The 19,707-nt window shown below is 34.5% G+C and overlaps 1 protein-coding gene and 1 pseudogene across 1 annotated transcript; one reads left to right on the top strand and one right to left on the bottom strand.

Annotated features, from left to right (window-relative positions):
• Positions 1 to 869: 869 nt before the first annotated feature.
• LOC126719859 (septin and tuftelin-interacting protein 1 homolog 1-like) lies at positions 870 to 3,976 on the bottom strand (annotated as a pseudogene).
• An 11,254-nt stretch (positions 3,977 to 15,230) lies between these two features.
• LOC126718603 (UDP-glycosyltransferase 74B1-like) lies at positions 15,231 to 17,192 on the top strand. The gene is made up of 2 exons (XM_050420897.1): positions 15,231 to 15,872; positions 16,237 to 17,192. Exons 1-2 carry the CDS (start codon positions 15,231 to 15,233, stop codon positions 16,966 to 16,968), a joined length of 1,374 nt encoding a protein of 457 aa, XP_050276854.1. The 3' UTR covers positions 16,969 to 17,192.
• The last annotated feature ends 2,515 nt before the right edge of the window (positions 17,193 to 19,707 follow it).

The following is a 19,707-nucleotide window of genomic DNA, read 5'->3' as shown; positions in this document are numbered from 1 at the left end:
TGCTTCAAGATTCTTAGGATTGAAATCCTCTTTTCCAATCACTAGCATTTTCTTCCCTCTGAAAAGAAATAAGCAACCACAACTATCCAATAGGGGAAAAAACGAACATAAAGGGAATCTCTCCAAGGGGAAAAGGTAAAACAAGGATTAGTCAGGGATTTTACAAGATTTTTTCATCTTTGATATTTATTTTTATTATTAGTATCAGTATTATCACCAACTTTTCATTAATTTAATATTATTTTCACTTCTATTTTGATTTTCCTCTTACCTAGATAACTATAATATAAATGCTTCCAGCTTCATATTCTTCTTCTGTTAATGCTGGGTAGCACTTCGGCCATTTGTTGAAACTTCACCATCCTCTATATTCTGGACACTTAATGCACATAAAAAACTTACTTGTGTTTTTTGGGTTGCCCTCTACAAAATGTTGACAATTTATAGAAGGCAGCGTGCTGTTTGAAACAATAGCAAAGAAATACAACAAACTAATAGGAAATGACTAATGACAACCAAATTATGTAAAGCAATATAAGTGCCAATATTCAATTCGTGGCCAGAAGAGAAACAGCATATCAATACCATTCATATCTATTTAATTACACAATTAACTACTTCAAGGGGTTGGAAACATAGGGGAAAAAAACACTCGTTGTGTTTATCCAACTTATTCTAAACATCATATATTATAGATGGAACCACTTGTTTAAAGCAAGATTAACATAAATATCATTTTAATTTCTTGATTAAGCAAAAGCAGACTAAATGTTTCTCATATATGGCTCAAATATTGAGAAAATGTTGATACAAGAGAAAATCAAAATGGAAAACCATGTTAATGTCAATGACAATTAAATTCTCGATATCTATTCTTCTAACAAAAATCCCAGCCATGACAAGCTGAAACAATTAGCACAAGCTAACCTGTGAATGTATGCCTAATGAATACAATCTAAAAATCAGAAACACTACTCCATCTCAGCACAGAGCTCAACGTCTCTACAAAAGAGAACTATGGTGCTTGTCCACTAAGTCTTGAAGGGATACAAGGGACCACCCTTCCTCAGTTTGAGCATATAACTTTTGATTTAGAGAATCAATTATCACACTCAAATTACCAAAGGCATAGATCTGGAGACCATCATGCCTCCAGCCTGGTTTAGGCTTGAATAGTAAGCCGTGTTCTTGGGCATGGGCTTCAATTACTTCCTTAACACTCGTATAATCCATGCTAAAACTCATGGCAGTTTGTTGTGTTACTGCTTTCTGTTGAGCTCAAAATGACTTTGCTCAGGTACCCTATAATAGCCAATGTTCTCTTCCAACCCAGGTTGGACAACCTCCAAACCTTCAACAGCCTGGTTCATCATCTCAAGACCACAACTAAGCTGATACCGGGTATTTTGATTTGCAAGAAGCTCCTTCGGAAGAAGTTCCTTCCAACCTGGGATGCACGGACGCGGCTCCAGAGGCGCCGCACCCGCGTCCGACGCGGTGCGACGCGGCGACGCGGGAGGGACGCCGCTGACCGCGCGTCGGTGCCGCGTCGGGCCGTGTCTGCCACGTGGTTTCTTTTTTTTTTCGCCGACTCGCACCGACGCGGCTGAGACTCGACCCGAATCGCGCCGATGCGGCTGAGACTCGACCCGATTCGCGCCGTATCGGCCGAAATCGGCGAAATGGCCGGTTCAGGACGAAACGGCCGATTCAGGCCGAAATTCAAACACTCTCTCTCACACCGTCACTCGTCTCTCTTCTCTGTGTTCTCTGCGGTGTGCGTGTGCTCAGCTTCATCTGCCTCTGCTCTCCGTCTCGGCATCTCCACAGCAACCCAACACAAATGCTACTTTCCTGCCTGGTCTTCCGGGCTGGCTTCTCAAAAAAAAAAAAAAAAAAAACACAAATGCTACTCTGTTGGCCCGTGACAGAGTTGCAATATAAAAATCTTTGATTACCCCAAAATGCCCTTTGCTTTGTATTCTATTGGACCCCTAAATGCACCCAAAGTCATGTGGCTGTTTTGGTCATTTTACCTTAATGTACATGTGTTGGTTGAGATGGGTATAGTGCATGATCTGATATGGCATGATTAGGTGAGAGGGTAGGACATTTCTTTTTTGTTTTGTGTTTTTTGCTTTCTTCTTTTTTTGTTTTGTGAATCTAATATGTTTTTTAAGAATATTTTAATAGTAAAAATAAATAGAAAATATAAATAAAAATATTTTTAATAATTTTTTAATTGCCGAGTCCCGCCGCACCCGCACCCACCTTTTTCAAAAATTGCCGAGTCCCGCACCCGCACCCGCACCCGCACCCGCACCCGAGTCTCGAAACGCACCCGTGCTTCATAGCCAAATACCATCTTGTTATCTCCTCAAAGTTTGGGCTAGCTTGTAACCAATGATACAAGACCTATAGCCACTTGGCAAGAAAGAACCTCTCCATCGTATCAACCATAAGATGAATTGGTATATCAGAAGCCCACTTCATAACCCAATAAAACTCATCTAGTTTCTGGTTTGTTGGGTTTATTTCAAACTCCTGCAGAATAAGCTGCAACTTTGGAACTACAGATCTAACCATAAGGCGTTCCCAACTTGCTGAATCAAACACAGTCTTCCAAGGTGCCAATAGAGTATAAGCAGACGCGTCACTTGGGTGCCAAGCAACAAGAACTTGACTCAACTTAACACCTTTCAATTTGTGCCCCAAATATTGTGCCCCAAATGTGGATTGGAACAGTTTTGCGTAACGGTTCCCAACAGCCCACTGCACTACTCAACTTCGGAACGAAGGAGGTAACAAATTTTCCCAGAAATCCAAAACCGTAGCATTGGCTCGGGGTCCCTAGCCTACCAAGTATTGATGACAGAAACTCTCACAGCTGGTAAAACAACATGGGATATCAACTGGGAATAAGGGGAAGCAGTAAACTCTTCCACAAAGTCACAGCCTCTAACCCGTGAAACGGGTTCTGAAGAGGATCCCATCCCTGAAACTCTCTAATAAACAAAGGCAAAGCATATGAGCAGGCAATGCAAGACAGGTTAACAACTTGAAGTCCTCAGGAAATCTACTCCTCAACTCAATGAATTGCTCCGCGACCGCGAGCGAGTCCAATGTCGAATCCTCTTCCTCCCCCAATTGATCGAGCACACTCAATATCTCCCCCATACTGTACAACTGCTTCCTCTGCCTCTCAGCCACAACTACCAACCTCTCCTTCTCCTCCTTCAACCTCTCCAATGTGGCTTCGTCGCTCCTCAAATCCCTATCAATTCCCTCCATTTCAAGCTCCACCGAGTCCACAACAAGCCTCACATTGTACTGAAGCTCCGGCATTGGAACTTCATTCTTCAAATTTGTCAGCAACCGAACCTCCGATCCTCTCATATCATACACCATCTGAACCACCACCGACGACTCCTTCTCCTCCTCTTCATCCTCCTCCTCCACCTCCTCCTTCTTCTCCTTCCTCTTCGTCGTCGACGACCACCACAACCGCTGCTTCTCCTTCACTCTCTCTACACCCTCACAGTCACTGCCCTACAAACCCTTCTTCTTCTTCTTATTCTCCTCTTCTGTCTCGTTAAAATCGTTGAACCCCATACCCATGTTCTTTGGGCGAAGTTTGGGCTCGATCGGAGTGAGAATCCCTTGCGCATTCTTGCCAAGTCCACCGCCTTTGTACCCCGTTTTCTACAACAACTTAATGCCAACCCCTTTGGCGTGCTTCTCAAACGCACCAAAACCACCACCAGCTTCATCGTCCTCTCTGGCTCTCTTACCCTTGCCAAATTTCAACATCTCCGTCTCCATCAACAAACTCAAACATAAACACTAAGCTTACACTGCATGCTATAATATATAAAATATGTGAAGTTTAAGTAAGTTGGTTAAGCCTTATCAAAAAAAGAAAGAAAAAAAAAATGCTTAGCAAAAATTTAGTGTGAAAGCATTTTTTGTTGCAGAATCTTACTTTTTTTTTTTTTTTTTTTTTTAATGAAATGATGAATGAAATTTCATCCAAAAAAAAAAAAAAGTTGAGATTCTGCAACAAAAAATGTAATCTTACGAAGCTATAAGAATTGAAATAGAGAATAACAGAAAGAAGAACAAAAAGCTACGAAGACTGAGAGAAAGAAAGAGAGAGAGAGAGAGAGAGAGCTTCTAGAATGTTTCTGTTATTACTGGAATGAATTGAATTGTAACTGTACAGAGATCCTACATATATACTAACGGAAGAAAAACTAATTTCCAAACCATGCACAAAGTAAGTACATCAGTTACAGTATAGCACGTGTATCTCCCACGTGTGAACATAAATAACTAATACAAACTAAACTATAGGTAGCATAGCTTCTTATGTCGTTTTATGCATTATATTGTCACTTGCTTCATTCTCCTTTACTCCACTAGCACTTCACTTCACTGTTGTAGCACCACTTCACTTGCAGCATCATTTGCTTCTTACTTTACTTTGATCTACTACTCTAACCTTGCTCTTAGTACCTTTACAGCCCCCTCAAGGTTAGCTTCAGGTCCATGAATATTGATTATGCTCATTTTGACAAGTAAAGAAAACAATTGTTCAGCATTAAGTGCCTTTGTCAATAAGTCTGCTAAATGTGTGTGAGTTGGAGTGTAAAATAACTTAATCACTCGATCTTGCACTTTGTCTCTAACCAAATGACAGCCTATCTCAATACGTTTTGTACGTTCATGGAACACAGGATTCTCCCCTATATATATGGCAGCTTGATTATCACAGAAAAGCAAGGTTGGTTGTGGATGATAGACCTCAAGATCCTTCAACAGTGCTAGCAACCAGGTTATCTCACATACTGTCACAGCCATTACCTTATACTCTGCCTTTGCAGAAGATCTGGACACAATGGACTGCTTTTTAGACTTCCATGACACCAAAGAATCACCTAGAAAGATGTAATATCCAATTGTTGATCTTCTAGTATCCACATATGCTGCCCAATCTACATCAGTATGCCCATTTAAACAGAAATCAGACCTTGAGGACAATAGAATTTGTAAGGTTGAATTTATTTAATCATTAGTTGGCTTTATTCCGTGTCAAATTTGCTTGAAACAAATGACAAGTATTACTTGAGGCAGCAATGGAGTTATTGCAAAATTGGCTGAATGAACACCATCGCAGGAATCAGATGAGAAGGCATGAGTGTTGAGTAAAGAAATCAACTGTTGGCATTGGTCAGAATTAAATGGAAAAGTGCCACCACTTAGCTGTGCTTCTCTAGTCTGAGATTGATCACCCTTAAGACTGATCTGATTTGCCATTGGAGCCTTGCCCTTCTGCTTATAACCTGGTGGAAAACCAACCAGTTTGTAACACTTCCCCTTGATATGACCAAGTTTGCCACAATAACTGCACATAGGCCTTCCTTTCCCAACATTGCCTTTGAAGTTCTTGCTAGAATTGCTTGCAAAACCAAAGCCATGAGTAAAGCTTTGATTTTTAACAGCAATAGCAGTTGTTTTAACTGATGAGCCCAGATTGAAACCTAAGGATCTTTGTCTCTTTTCTTGAATCACTAAAGAGAAAGCCTTGTCTATAGAAGGAGTAGGTTCCATCATGAGAATCTGAGTATGCACTTAAGAATAAGCATCACTAAATCCATTAAGAAATTGCATTAGTGAATCTTGATGCTGAAGAGTCTTGATCTTATCATTCACACCACAAGTGCACTTGCCATAAGAACAACAAGGCAAAGGTCTAAAATTCAGCAATTGTTCCCACGAAGCTTGAAGCCTTGTGAAATAAGAGGTGAATGTTGAATCACCTTGCATCACAGTAGAAATTTGCTTCTGTAGCTGTGAAATTCGTGGTCCATTAGCCTGAGAGAAACAATTCTTGAGTGCATTCCAAACCTCAAGAGCTTTGTTCCTATAGATCACACTAGCAGTGATATGAGGCGAGACACAATTCAAGATCCAAGAAGAAATCATTGAATTGCACTTAGACCATGCTTGCTTCTCTAGAGGAGTAACTGCCATTGAAGTAGTAATTGATCCATCAACAAAACCGAGTTTGCTTTTGGCATCCAAAGCCATCTTCATAGCACAAGCCCAGGTAGGATAATTATCCTCTATTAATGGTTTTGAAACCAAGATCGCATCAGGTGATTCACCGTGATGTAAAAAGAACGAGCTACGAGGATCCTCCAATGGTGAAAGCTCACGCTGTGAGGTTGAAGATGAAGTTTGTTGAGAATTGGACGCCATTGAAAGCGATTCAAGCTCTGATACCATGTAAGAATTGAAAATAGAGAATAACATAAAGAAGAACAAAGAGCTACAAAGACTGAGAGAAAGAAAGAGAGAGAGAGAGGGAGAGCTTCTAGAATGTTTCTGTTATTACTGAAATGAATTGAATTGTAACTGTACAGAGATCCTACATATATACTAACAGAAGAAAACTAATTTCCAAACTATGCGCAAAGTAAGTACATTAGTTACAGTATAGCACATGTATCTCCCATGTGTGAACATAAATAACTAATACAAACTAAACTATAGGTAGCATAGCTTCTTATGTCATTTTATGCATTATATTGTCACTTCTCCTTTACTCCACTAGCACTTCACTTCACTGTTGCAGCACCACTTCACTTGCAGCATCATTTGCTTCGTACTTCACTTTGATCTACTGCTCTAACCTTGCTCTTAGTATCTTTACAGAAGCCATGCTATTATGATAAAAATAATTTCCCCCTTTTTCACATTAAAAAGTTTGAATAATTCGCTTAGCAAGATTGCGACCACAATCAGCGGCAATTGGCCATTTTCCATGGGCTGTCCTCAAATCAATCTTTGAAAGCATTAACAACGCGTTTGTGATGTTTCGCAATATATGTATAAACTCTCCCATCCAAAAAATATGTCAATCATTTTTTTTTTCAATTTTTTATTAAAATATAAAAAAAAATATTGAAAAATATATCACAGTTATTAAAACTAACAACAAAAAGCTAGAATCTAGATTGGTGAGGTTTTGATCTTGTAAAATTAATAATTGATACCTATTGAACTTCATAAAGGTGACAAGTCATAATTAGTGGACAATAAGACTTAATATGAACATATTGTTAATTAGTTTGTTACTACCACTTTTATTCTCCATAAATAATAATTACCCTAGAAAAAATTCCGCACAACTAACATAATTTTTCCATGTGAGTTTGAGTAAGCAAAGTGAAAAGTGAAAAGAGAGATTATAAGTATTTTAGAAGGTTGTGTACAGCTGAGGCAGTACGGCCAATTGCCGGGACTCCAGGACAAGAGAGAATATATTACTCCGTTTGTTTCAATATATACCATTAATGTTTAGTAGTATCCTATGAAAATGGATTAGAAGAAAACTATCTCTTAAGTTTTAACTTTCTTTATTTAGATTGACATAAAATAAAATTGTTTTATGTTAAAATTTTCTAAAAAACAATTGTCTATCTCATGCAAAACTAAATAAGAAAAACAAAAAACTAAATAAGGAAAGTTAAAAGATAATTTTCTAATTCATTTTAAGATTGCTACTAAACATAAGAAAATAAGATAGTTTTCAAAAATTATTAATATCGAAAAGAATAATAATTTATAGTAAAATAATAATGTTAAAAATAATATAATAATATATACCACAAAAATTTATAGAACTTGTGGGCTATGTAAATGCTACACATAAAAAATAAAAAACTTTTTTTCATGCCTTCAATAACGTCACAAACCAAGGGCCAAAAAAAAAAAAAAAAAAAAAACGTTTATTATTGTTTATATATAGTGAAATGAATTTTAAGGCTAGATTAAACTTTAAGGTTAAAAAAAAAAAAATTGTATAGTTTATAGCTAAATGAATTTTAAGGCTAGATCAAACTTCAAACGTTAATCAAAAAAAAAAAAAAAAAAAACTTCAAATGTTAAAATCCAAAGTAGAGTTTTTTTATGGTTATGCCAAAATTCTTAAAAGTTTAGTGATATTGTCTTAAGAGAATTCGAATTTAAATTTTCCTCCTTTATTTAATAAAATAAAAAAAGTAATAGAAAAGAAGAAGATCATAGAAAGAAAGAAAATTCTTTACAGCAGCAAATTAAAATCAAAATTGTAGTGTTCCACTTCCTTCACCCAACCTTGACGTCGACATCGAAATACGTGATCAAGGCTAAACCTTATCTCTTACTACTCTCTTGTTTTGTTTTATCATTTGCTTTGTTTTTGTTTTTTATATTGTATTTTTGGGTGATAAAATCATAAAACGGCACGCTAGAGGGCCACACCTTATCTTAAATAAAAATAATAATAAATAATAAAATAAAAAAGAGAGTAAATTTATCATTTGATACAAAATACATTTTTACTTCAAAGATTTAGATCATGCGAAGGGTAAAAAAACCATTATTAGAATAAATAAATGATCTAAAAAATATTAAAATAAAAAAAGTTAAAAACATCTGTTTAAAAGTTATTTTTAAACACATTTTATGCATAGAAAAATAAAAAAGTAAATAAATATTTTGATACTTTTTTTTTATATTTTCCGTATAAATGAATTAAATCTTTCTTAAAATTTTTTATTAACAAATACTTTAAAAGTACCCATTAACCTTACCCCAAATTTTATAATAAAAAATGTTCAAGACTTTACTACAAGTCAACAACACCCAGGATTAGAATTTGGAACCTGCAATTAAAGTTGAATTAGAGCTCTGGGATAATCAACCTTAGAGTTTATCTTCTCAAAAAAAAAAAAAAAAAAAATACCCTTAGAAGTTAGAACCTGCAATTAAAGTTGAATTAGAACTCTGGGATAATCAACCTTAAAAATGGTCACTACAAAGTACAAACCATGTCCTAATGTTGCAAACAGCAAATGTTAATCATTGACCCATAGGATCCCCGCCGACTTGCACTAATTAAATCACTTTTTAATGACAGATTTCTGTTCTACTTTTGTTTTTTGGATGAATTTTTCTGTTCTACGTAATGAAAGAGAAAGAAATTTAATTTGGCTTATGACTAAAAACAGTCCCTCACACAAAAACTCTAGTTATGTATGTACACCTTGCATATCTACAAATTGACATATGATCTTACACACTACCTGATGCACACAAGTCGCAATTTTGGGTGCAATAACTTGTGTTTACTGGTCATTTCTTGAATGTTCGTTACTCTTCTCATGTTTTCTAAGAGACTGCATACTCTGTTTCTGGTGTATAAGCCATATCTTTCGTAGCAAATGGATCCCACAGATATGTGGGACATAATTTTTCGTTTTCTTGAATGGTCTAGATCCTGTTACTGTATGTCAATGTCAACCTCAAATAGCTTGTCGTGTTCAGCTTTGAGTCTAACATAGAAAGGTGCTACGCGAACATCCCAGAATCCTAACAGTAAGTCCTAGAATAGCTTGAGAGGAAAGGCGGGAGTGGGTTTGAGTTGAGTATAGTTTAAGGGTCTGTTTGATTTGGTGGATTTTAGAAGGATGGAAAAATGAGAAGAGAAAAATAGAAAGAATATGATTTTTGAAGATGTTTGGTTGGAGAGATGGAAAGAGGAAAAACTAGTAGAACCTGAGGCTACATATGGTTCGATGTAAACCGAATTCCGAGTGTAAAATGAATGCAGGGGAAAATAAATTCCCGTAAGGAAAATGAAATCCGGGTGTTTGGTTCTGCAATGGAAAATAGTCCGGAAAACGATTTTCGGTGTTTGATAACATTCTGAAAATGCTATTTTCCTATAAATGCTTCATACTTTCTCAGTCATTTTCTCAGCTTCCAAACAAATTTTATAACAGAAAATTTCATTTAACACAACAAAAAATCAAAATAAAATCATTTATTCACAATATATACATAATATACTCGGTGAGAGGAGGAAGAAAGAGTGAGAGATAGATCGAGAAAGAGAGAGATCGGTATCAACGGAGGACGGTGGCAGCTAGATCGGGTGGGTGTGGATTGGGCAAGGTGGGTGTGGGTTTGCCGAAATGGGGATTGGGTTATGTGGGTAGATGGGTAGCTTAGATGTGGATTGGAGCTTATGGAGGAGAGCTTGGGTGATGGCAGTGGTGGATCGGAGACATGAAGCGGTGGAGCATGGCGGTGAGGTTGAGTAGGTGCGATCTCGCCGGTGCTAGGGTGCAAGCTCGCCGGTGCTAGGGTGCGATCTCGGTGTGAACAAGCCGATGCTGGGGTGTGATCTCGATGGTGCGGCGTGATTTGGGCAGAGGGGGTGACGGTGGGGGTGGCACGATCTGGGCTGGCCTTGGCTGGGCGACCGGAGCTTGGCGTCGGACTGAGTGTGGAGTTAAGGTTGGTTTATGGGCTGGAGCTGAAATGAGGTTGGTGCGTGTGTGAAAGGAGTGTGTGAGGAGTGAGTAATTCTGGAAAGCATTTGAAGGTAAAATGGGAACGGAAATGATTTTACGGGGTTGGCAAGGATTTTTTCGATCAAACTGAATTCTATTTTCAGTTTGACTTTATTTTTAGGTAGTGCCAAACATGGACCCAGGTGTAAAATATTTTCCGAAAATCATTTACACCCAAAACAAACACAGCCTGAGTCTACCAATATGCTTTCTATCCAAATTGGGAAGAAAATTAAAAAGAAAACATGAAATTATTTTTCCGTGCCAATGAAAACCAAAATACCCATGTGAAATGTACACATGGGTTTGGTCATTTTCCTTTTTTTCTCATTTTCTTTTTCTTTGGTTTTATACTTATTTCTTCTTTAATTTGATTTTTGTCTTTTCTACTATTCCATCACTCAACCAAACACAAATGAGAAAAATTAAAATATTTTCTATCCTCCTACTTTTTAAAATTTATACAAATCACATGAGTGGTACACCCCACATGTGAGCTCATGCTTATATGCTACGGGTGGGAAGCGTCTCTCCCCGATGTGGGACTAAACAAATCTGTGAGGGTGGCATTGGCTCTGCGCCCATTCCCAAAGCGAACAATACCTTCTAGTGGAGATGTTCGTCCCTCCCCAGCTCACAAGCCACAACTCACAAGGAGCTTACCTGGTCTGTTGGTCACGGTGTCAGCCATAATGCTTAAAATGGGGGGAGGTCTCAGGTTCAACACCTAATAACTCCTTTATCATATTTTTTTTTCAAATTAAATACAATCAATTGACCCGATTGAAGCGACCCATAGTTCGGCCGGTTTTTCAGGTTGAACCTCGGTTCACACGGTTCCCTCAAATCTATTAAAAGTTAGGTTCTTGCATATAAAAAACTGGTTTCATAATTGGTTCACAGTTAACCTAGTCGGATTTGCCAGTCTAGTTCAGGTTTAAAAACCATGAACTAGACTGGTAAATTATTATTATTATTTTTTTTTAAGTTTTGACTTCATTTTTTAAGATCGAGCTTTTAATTTTTATGATTTTTATAAAAAAAAAAATTAGGGCTTAGTTTCAATTTAATAGGCCTATCTGATCAAGTTTTTAAAATCATAACTATAATCTTAAAATACCCTTTTGCTTAAGTGTTTCTCTATATTTAAGAAAACAATGTTCATTCCTCTCAAATACTTAATTTATTCTTTGTAATTGAAATAAAGAAAAGTTAATGTTTTGAAAAGTGATAAAAATAATAAAAATAAATAAATAATATTTTAATAAAATAGAGTATTGGATAGAGAATTATTAAGGTATTTTGAAAAGTGGTTAGCTAATTTTTTTAAAAATAGATTTTTTATATTTTTACTTGTGTGGAAGGGCATTAATTGTTTTTTCTTACTATTTACTTGCTCATTCAACATTCACATTAATTATTTTTCTTTATTTTTCTCTTTAGGTGCTCTTTTATTTGAAAATGCATTAATAGTTTGTCCTTATATGGAAGCTCATTCACATTAATTATCATTTCTTTTTCCGTCTTTATATACCTTTTATTTGGAAGGGCATGGGCAGTTTATCTTTTTTATTTCTTTTTTCTTTTTTGAATAAAAAAATGGGGTCTTTGATGTGGACTCATCAACCCCATGCCACGAATCGCGTGACGACAACGAGTAATACCACGTGTATCGTCGGGCTTTGATGAGATCACTCGCTTAGCAAGTAAAGCGATACAAGGACTCTTACACAGTTTATCCTTATTTATTAGAAGCTCATTCAATATTCACATTAATTATCTTTATGTGTCAAAACATTCCTAAAATGAATTGTTAACTATTGCCCTAAGGGTACTCGTTAGCATGACCCAAAATTTTAATACCACTTAGAGCATTTGTTAATAGACAATTTTAGAAAAGTTTTAATACCACTTTCATGGAAAATATAAAAATTTGTGAAAAAAACAATTACTTTTTTCTTTTCCCACAAAAAAGTTTCTAAAAATAATTGCTAAACTAATGCTCTTAGGGTATTTGTTAATTTTTCTCATTTCGAAAAAATAGAGCATCGTAACTCGTAAGGAGGAACAAAGGAAAAATAAAAAATAAAAAATTTTGAGAATAAGGAAAAATAAAATTAATGTGAATGCTGAATGAACAAGTAAATAGTAAAGAAAAATAATTAAGGATCATGTTAACAGATGCCCTTAAAACAATTGTTAATAAACTATAATAGGCAATTTTTTACACCATTTTCATAGCATAGAAAATATAGAGAATTGTCAAAAATATTTATTGTTTTATCATTCTCCAAATAAAATGTTTCTAAAAATAACTGCTAAACCAAATAATTAATGCTAAGAGCATTGGTTAACATTTCCCAAAAATTAATGCCCTTCCACAATAATTTCCAAATAATTAGGCAAGAGGAAAAAAGGAAAATTAATTAATGTGAATGCAAAATGAGCAAGTAAATAGTAAGGAAAAACAATTAATGCCCTTCCACAATAATTTCCATGTGGCACAGTGGCAGCATTCATATGAACAAATCTATATCTATATCTATATATTACTAAAAACCGAAGCGTAGCGTTTAATGCTGTTGCTCTCACGTTGCGCCACATCATTTTTTTTTTCCTTTTCTTTTTTAAAATATAATTTGTCCTACAATTTTAAAATGGTTTTTACAATTTTTAGCCCTATAAATGCAGTTCACTACTTATTTATTTACTTCCATTACCACCCTATAATAAATGCAGCCCACTACTTATTTATTTACTTCCACTATCACCCTATAATAAATCTATATAATTAATCTAGCTCACCTCTTATTTATTTAGTTCCACTATCAAGCCCAACCCAAAGTCTTTTCAATTCAGTTTTAGGGTTTTGTGTAAGCCTTTTTAGCTTAAAAAAAACAAAAACAAAACAAAACGTTGTAGCCTTTCAAGCTTTAGGGGGTTTTTTTTTTTTTTTTCCAATTTTCTTATAATTTTTTTTAACATTTATTTTTTTAATATTTACACTACTCCAACATTTCTCTCTCCCTTAACATTTCATCTCCCCACTACTTCTTCAATCTTTCTCCCTCCCTTACCTTTTCATCTCCCAACTACCCTCTACATTAATATCATTCTTCCTCTTTCCCTTCATCTTCCTTTATTTTTGTCTTTTCTTATTCACACCCTCTTACTATAAATTTGTCACTATCTCTTCTATTCTATGCATAGTTTTTCCTCACAAAAAAAAAAAAAAAAAAGGTTCCCTCTCTCTCTCTAAATTTTTTGGTGGATTTTTTTTCTTGCATTTCTATTTTACGTTGATAATTTTTTATATTCTTTAAAACTCTATTTTGGGTTAATACGATTTAGTTTTTTTTTTTAATTTTTTTTTTCTTTTTGATTGTTAAATGTTATCCTATTGCATTCTAAAAAAATTAAATATAGCATATAAAAATATAATATTATTCTATTACAAAGCATGATTTGGATAATTTGGTATTTATTCTGTTACATAGCATGATTTTTTATAGTGCTCAATGTAGATGTTAAACTATGAGACTTTACTAATTTTTGTTTATTTTCTAATCCTTTGTGGTGGACAAAGTACTCTTAATAGTTATATTAGAAGTACTTTATAATGCCATTTATTTAAAGAAAAGTAAAGGTTAGCCAAACGAAAATAATTGGTAGGTGACAAATTTTAACTTTTGCAATTTTAATTTATTATTATTATTTTATAACAATGCATGTATAGAAATTTAATTCTTAGATTTTGCTAATAATTGTTTATTTGATAATATGTTTTGGGCGGCCGAAACTATAATTTCTACAAAGAAAATAACCTTAATAGATTATCAAAAACAAAATTTTATCCTAATATTGGTTCAATTAATCATTGTTAAGTTTTTTTTTTTTTTTTTGTGTTTTGGATTGTTCCTATATTACATTTATGATTTTTCCTATAATAAATAAAAATATAATTACGAAATACATTACTTATTATTAGATTAGTTTAAATTGTAAAAAAATAATAATAATAATAAAACCACCATAAAAATAATTATCACGCGCAATGCGTGAGTTCGTGGCTAGTTTCAATAAAAGTCCAAAACTTCGGTTTTGATATATGATAAGAAACATAGATAAGATTCAAATCCTCCTCTCCTAGATATTGAATTATTCATATAAAATTAAATTAAATTATCTATAAAAGAGAGAAATGTTAATGGATGGCCTAAAGGTATTGGTTTTTAGAAATTATTTTAAGAAGTTTTTTATGGGAAAAGAACAAAAGCAATTAATTGTTTTGACAATTTTTTATATTTCTCAGAAAAGTGATATCAAAACTTTTCTAAAATGATTTATTAACAATTGTCTTACTGGCACCCGTTAATAAGACTTTTTATAAAAAGGGTCATGATTTATTAACAATCTATTTTAGGAAAGTTTTGACACAACTTTTATGAGAAATGGAAAAAGCTATCAAAACATTAATTATTTTTTTTTCTTATAAAAACTTTCTTTAAATGGATTATAAACCATTGATCTAAGGGCATCATCCGTTAGCATTTCTCTTATTGAAAAAACGAAAGCATAGATAAGATGTTAGCTAATTAATTATTGGGTAAAATGAGTTATTCTCTGATCTCAACATTTACCACGATCATCTTATATGGTAAATTAATTGTAATTACACTTTTACATGAATCCATCACATTTTTTCTGCCACCCTTAATTTGCCAAAAGTTTGTGGTCCTAGTATTTTAGGATAAAATTTACTGTAAAACAAGTTTCACTAGCCTATAAATAAGGATCGTTGAGGAGAAACAAAAATAACATAAAGAAATGGAGGAAACAGAGTATAGAGGTCACGTTGTGGTGCTCCCATATCCAAGCCAGGGTCACATTAACCCTCTCCTCCAATTTGCAAAACGTTTAGCCTCAAAAGGGGTCAAGGCCACAATAGCTACAACTCGTTATACTCTCAAGTCCATTTGTACGGCAAACGTTGGTGTTGAGCCCATCTCCGATGGGTTTGATGAGAATGGCTTTGCACAAGCAAAAGAAGTGGACTTGTTCCTGAAGTCATTCAAGGCCAATGGCTCAAGAACTCTATCTGAACTCATCCAAAAGTTTCAAGACTCTGGTTCTCCTGTGAGTTGTGTTGTGTATGATTCATTTTTGCCATGGGCTCTTGATGTTGCTAAGCAACATGGCATTTACGGAGCACCATTCTTTACCAATTCAGCCACTGTAACCCACATATTCTGTCTCATACACCATGGCAAACTTTCGTTGCCATTGAAGCTTGAAACTACACCACTACTCATTCCTGGCCTACCTCCATTGAACTCCCCTGACCTACCAAGTTTTCTTAAGTTGCCAGAAAGTTATCCAGCGTACTTGGCAATGAAATTAAGTCAGTTTTCCAACTTGGACATGGCTGATTGGATATTTAGTAACACTTTCGACGAATTAGAAGCCGAGGTATGTGACCAACATCACCATTATCAATTATCATGTTAACTTACTGATATTTTACCATCAAACCATCAAGTTAATGTAGTCATTCTTCTCACTAGCATAGAAGCAGCGCGAAAAAATAGAATTTTACAGTATATACTTCTTTTTTATTTGTACACAAGTTTTTTTGTTTTCATAGAAACAATAAAAAGGGGTTCTAACAAGTTAATATTGTATATTGTCTTATTTAATATATATTTAGAATATTAGCGGCATTAGGTAAGTATTTACCTACCCAAAAAAAAATTGTGTACCATAAAATGACCTTTTCTTTTTCTTATTATATGCTTACTAAAACAAAAATATTTCGTGTTTTATGTTTGAGTAGGAAGCGAGAAGCATATCAAAGCTCTGGCCAGCAAAGTTGATCGGACCAATGGTCCCAGCGGCTTACTTGGATGGTAGGATTGAAGATGACAAAGGATATGGAGCAAGTCTATGGGAGCCTCGTAGTGATGATTACGTCAAATGGCTAGAAACAAAGTCACCTAAGTCAGTAGTGTATGTCTCTTTTGGAAGCATGGTCTCCTTGACATTAGAAGAAATGGAAGAAATTGCATGGGGTTTGAAGGAGAGTGGCTTGCATTTCCTGTGGGTTGTAAAAGAATCTGACCAAGATAAATTGCCTGATGGGTTTATGGACTCAACAAAAGAAAAGGGTTTGATTGTGACATGGTGCAACCAACTAGAAATGCTGGAAAACCAAGCCATTGGTTGCTTTGTAACACACTGTGGGTGGAACTCAACACTAGAAGGGTTGAGCCTTGGGGTACCTATGGTGGGAGTGCCAAAGTGGGCTGACCAATTGACAGATGCAAAGTTTGTGGAGGAGATTTGGGGTGTGGGGCTAAGAGCCAAGGAGGATGATAAGGGAGTTGTGAGAAAAGAAGAGCTTGTAATGTGTTTGAAGGAAGTGACGGAAGGAGAGAGGAGCCAGCAGATTAAGAAGAATGCTAGTAAATGGAGGGAGTTGGCCAAGAAAGCAGTCAGTGAAGGAGGGAGCTCTGACAAGAATATCAATGAATTTGTTCAGCATTTGGTACAAAAGGATAGGCAATGAACTTTTCTAATAGTTACCATTTGGTGTAGTTTAGATTGACCTTCCTAGCAATTATGCAATTGTGTTTTATTGTGCGTAAGTGAGGGGAATGTATCTCATGCATTTGATAAATGTATCGTCTCTCATAATATGAGAATCTAATATAACTATAAGATTCAAATGCTATGAAAAAACTAATACATAAGTCGAATGCATAAAATAAATTATTAGTGTTTGTGTGTGTATGGTCATGTGAATTTGTTTTAGGTCAATGTGTGACTTGTTTTCCATGTCCTGTCATTGTTTTGGTAGATTCGTTTCATTGGAATGTATTTAAATGGGAATTCTTTCATATTGTCCCTGTTTTAGCTAATGAAGAATTACCAATGATATTCTTTTTTCCCCGTACATGCTTTAATATTTTCATTTTTGCATAAAAGTTTTTCTTTTCATTTTCTGAAAGTATCCAGCCCAGATGCTAATTTAGTTCCCTGGATCAGCTATCATTAATGATCACTCAAAGAAAGTCACTTAAAAATTCATTTGAAACAATAATAAACCATGGTCAAATTTTCCGGAAGTGTAGAACGTGATACACAATTACAAGGGGCGGCAACCTCTCTCTTTCCAAAAGTTATCAATCAGCAATAATAAAGGGATATAAGTTTACATTCAGAACATTAGAAAGCGTGTGGATGAGTTTATTTTACCGACATATTTAATTTAAAAGATTAACTGTTTAAATGTACAGTCGTACTTTTTTTTTTTTACCGACATGTCTTTCTTATTGATGTGTTAACATTCTCATCTAAATATGACCAAATCATCTCAACCAATTTTTTCTTGTCTTTTCATCAATAATGGTAACCCATATCTTTAAGGTGTTTTACTCATTTTGAGTTTTATATTTTCATGCATTTCCATTTATTTATCTTAACATTCTCATTTCAGCTATACTTATTTTATTAGTATTTTACTTCCTAACAATCTAACAAACCATAGAGCATAGTTGGTCTTATAACAATTTTATAAAATTTTACATTTTACTCAATAAATATTCTATGATTATGCAATACTCTTGATACGCTTCTCTACTTCATCCACCTTACTTTTATTCTATGATTCACATTCTCTTTGATCTCTTCATCTTTATGAATTATTAATCTAGGATATCGAAAGCTATCATTCTTATGTATCTCTTGATTATTCAGTCTCATAGCCTTTTCATCTTTGTTTCGACATTTACCAAACTTTCATTTCATGTACTCTGTTCTAGTCCTACATAGTCAAAAAGCCTTTAGATTCTAGAGTTTCTCTCCAAATTTCTAACTTAGAATTAACTCTACTTTTAAATTCATCTACTAAAACTATATTATTTGTAAATAGCATTAACCAAGGTACTTTCTCTTAAATTGATTTAGTGAGCTCATCATTACTCTTGCAAAAAAATATAGACATAATGATGATCCTTGATGCAAACTTATAATTATAGGAAACTCACTTGTAATGTCTCCACTAGTTCTCATATTAGTTACAGCTCCATCACACATTTCTTTAATCAATTTAGTATAATATAGATGAACTTCTTTCTTTTCCAAAGCCCATAACATAACCTCTTTAAGGGTGCTATCATATGCTTTCTCTAGGCCAAAATGTGCATTTGCCCCTTTCGCCCAAAACAAGTAGCAAAATACCTATCTTCTGAAACTATTTAGCCATATGCCTCTATTTTAAACTCGATTTTTAGAAAATTGAGTTATAGGCAAAAAACTTTTAAAAAAAAAATTACATGGAACTCGAGTTCTATGAATCATTTTGCAAGTAACTCGATTTTCATTAAATCGAGTTTTTCATTGATCAAAATAGGAGCATTTTGCTAGATAGTTTCAGAACAGGGCATTTACTACTTGTTTTGGGCGAAAAGGGCAAATGCCCATTTTGGCCGCTTTTCTCTAGGTCAATAAAAATCATGTCAAGATCTTTACAGACCTCTTTATATTTTTCCAATAAATGTAAGTAAGAAAACAACTAGCATAGTAGATTATCCTTGCATAAAACCAAATTGATTATTTGATATTGTGGTTTCATGTCTTAATCTATGTCACTCACTATCTCTTAAAGTTTCATAGTGTGGCTCATAAGTTTAATTTCATGGTAATTTATACAATTCTGAATATCTCTTTTGTTCTTGTACATATATATTAAAGTACTTCTCAACCACTTACTAGACATTTTTGTTAATAGTTAAGATCTTATTAAAAAAGCTTGTGAACCAATATACATCTTGCATCACCTAGGCACTTCCAAACTTCAATGGGGATTTCATTTGGTCCCCCAGCTTTTTGCATCCCTTACATTATTTATCCTAATTCTTCAAGCAAATCTACAGTTTTTATCCTCTACCCAAATCTCTCCAATTTTTCACTTCGCTTTCATAAACATGTCTGTAAGAAAAACTTTTCCATCTCTTCACTCCTTGATCTTCATTTTTAATGTACCAAACACCATTTAAGTTTCTTGTTTTCATTTCCATTGTTTAGCAAGTTTATAAGGTTGTGTTTGGTTCCCGTAAAATATTTTCCGGAAATGCTATTTTCGGGAAAAGAATATATTTTCAAGTGTTTGGTTGCATTTCAAAAAATATTTTGGAAAATATTTTCTGGTGTTTGGTTGTATTCTTGAAAATGCTCTAGAAAACCCATTTTTATCATGTTTCTCACATTTTCTCACATTTTCTCAGCTTCCAAACTAATATTAATA

This window comes from Quercus robur, chromosome 3 (genome assembly GCF_932294415.1).
Source record: "Quercus robur chromosome 3, dhQueRobu3.1, whole genome shotgun sequence".
NCBI lineage: Eukaryota > Viridiplantae > Streptophyta > Magnoliopsida > Fagales > Fagaceae > Quercus > Quercus robur.
This window is presented reverse-complemented; position numbering and strand designations above follow the sequence as displayed.

Bases quoted from the DNA above. Each gene is read 5' to 3' on its own strand.
- LOC126718603 (XM_050420897.1), top strand. From the start codon at position 15,231: ATGGAGGAAACAGAGTATAGAGGTCACGTTGTGGTGCTCCCATATCCA. The intron at 15,873-16,236 runs GTATGTGACCAA...ATGTTTGAGTAG, and splicing joins TCGACGAATTAGAAGCCGAG to GAAGCGAGAAGCATATCAAA.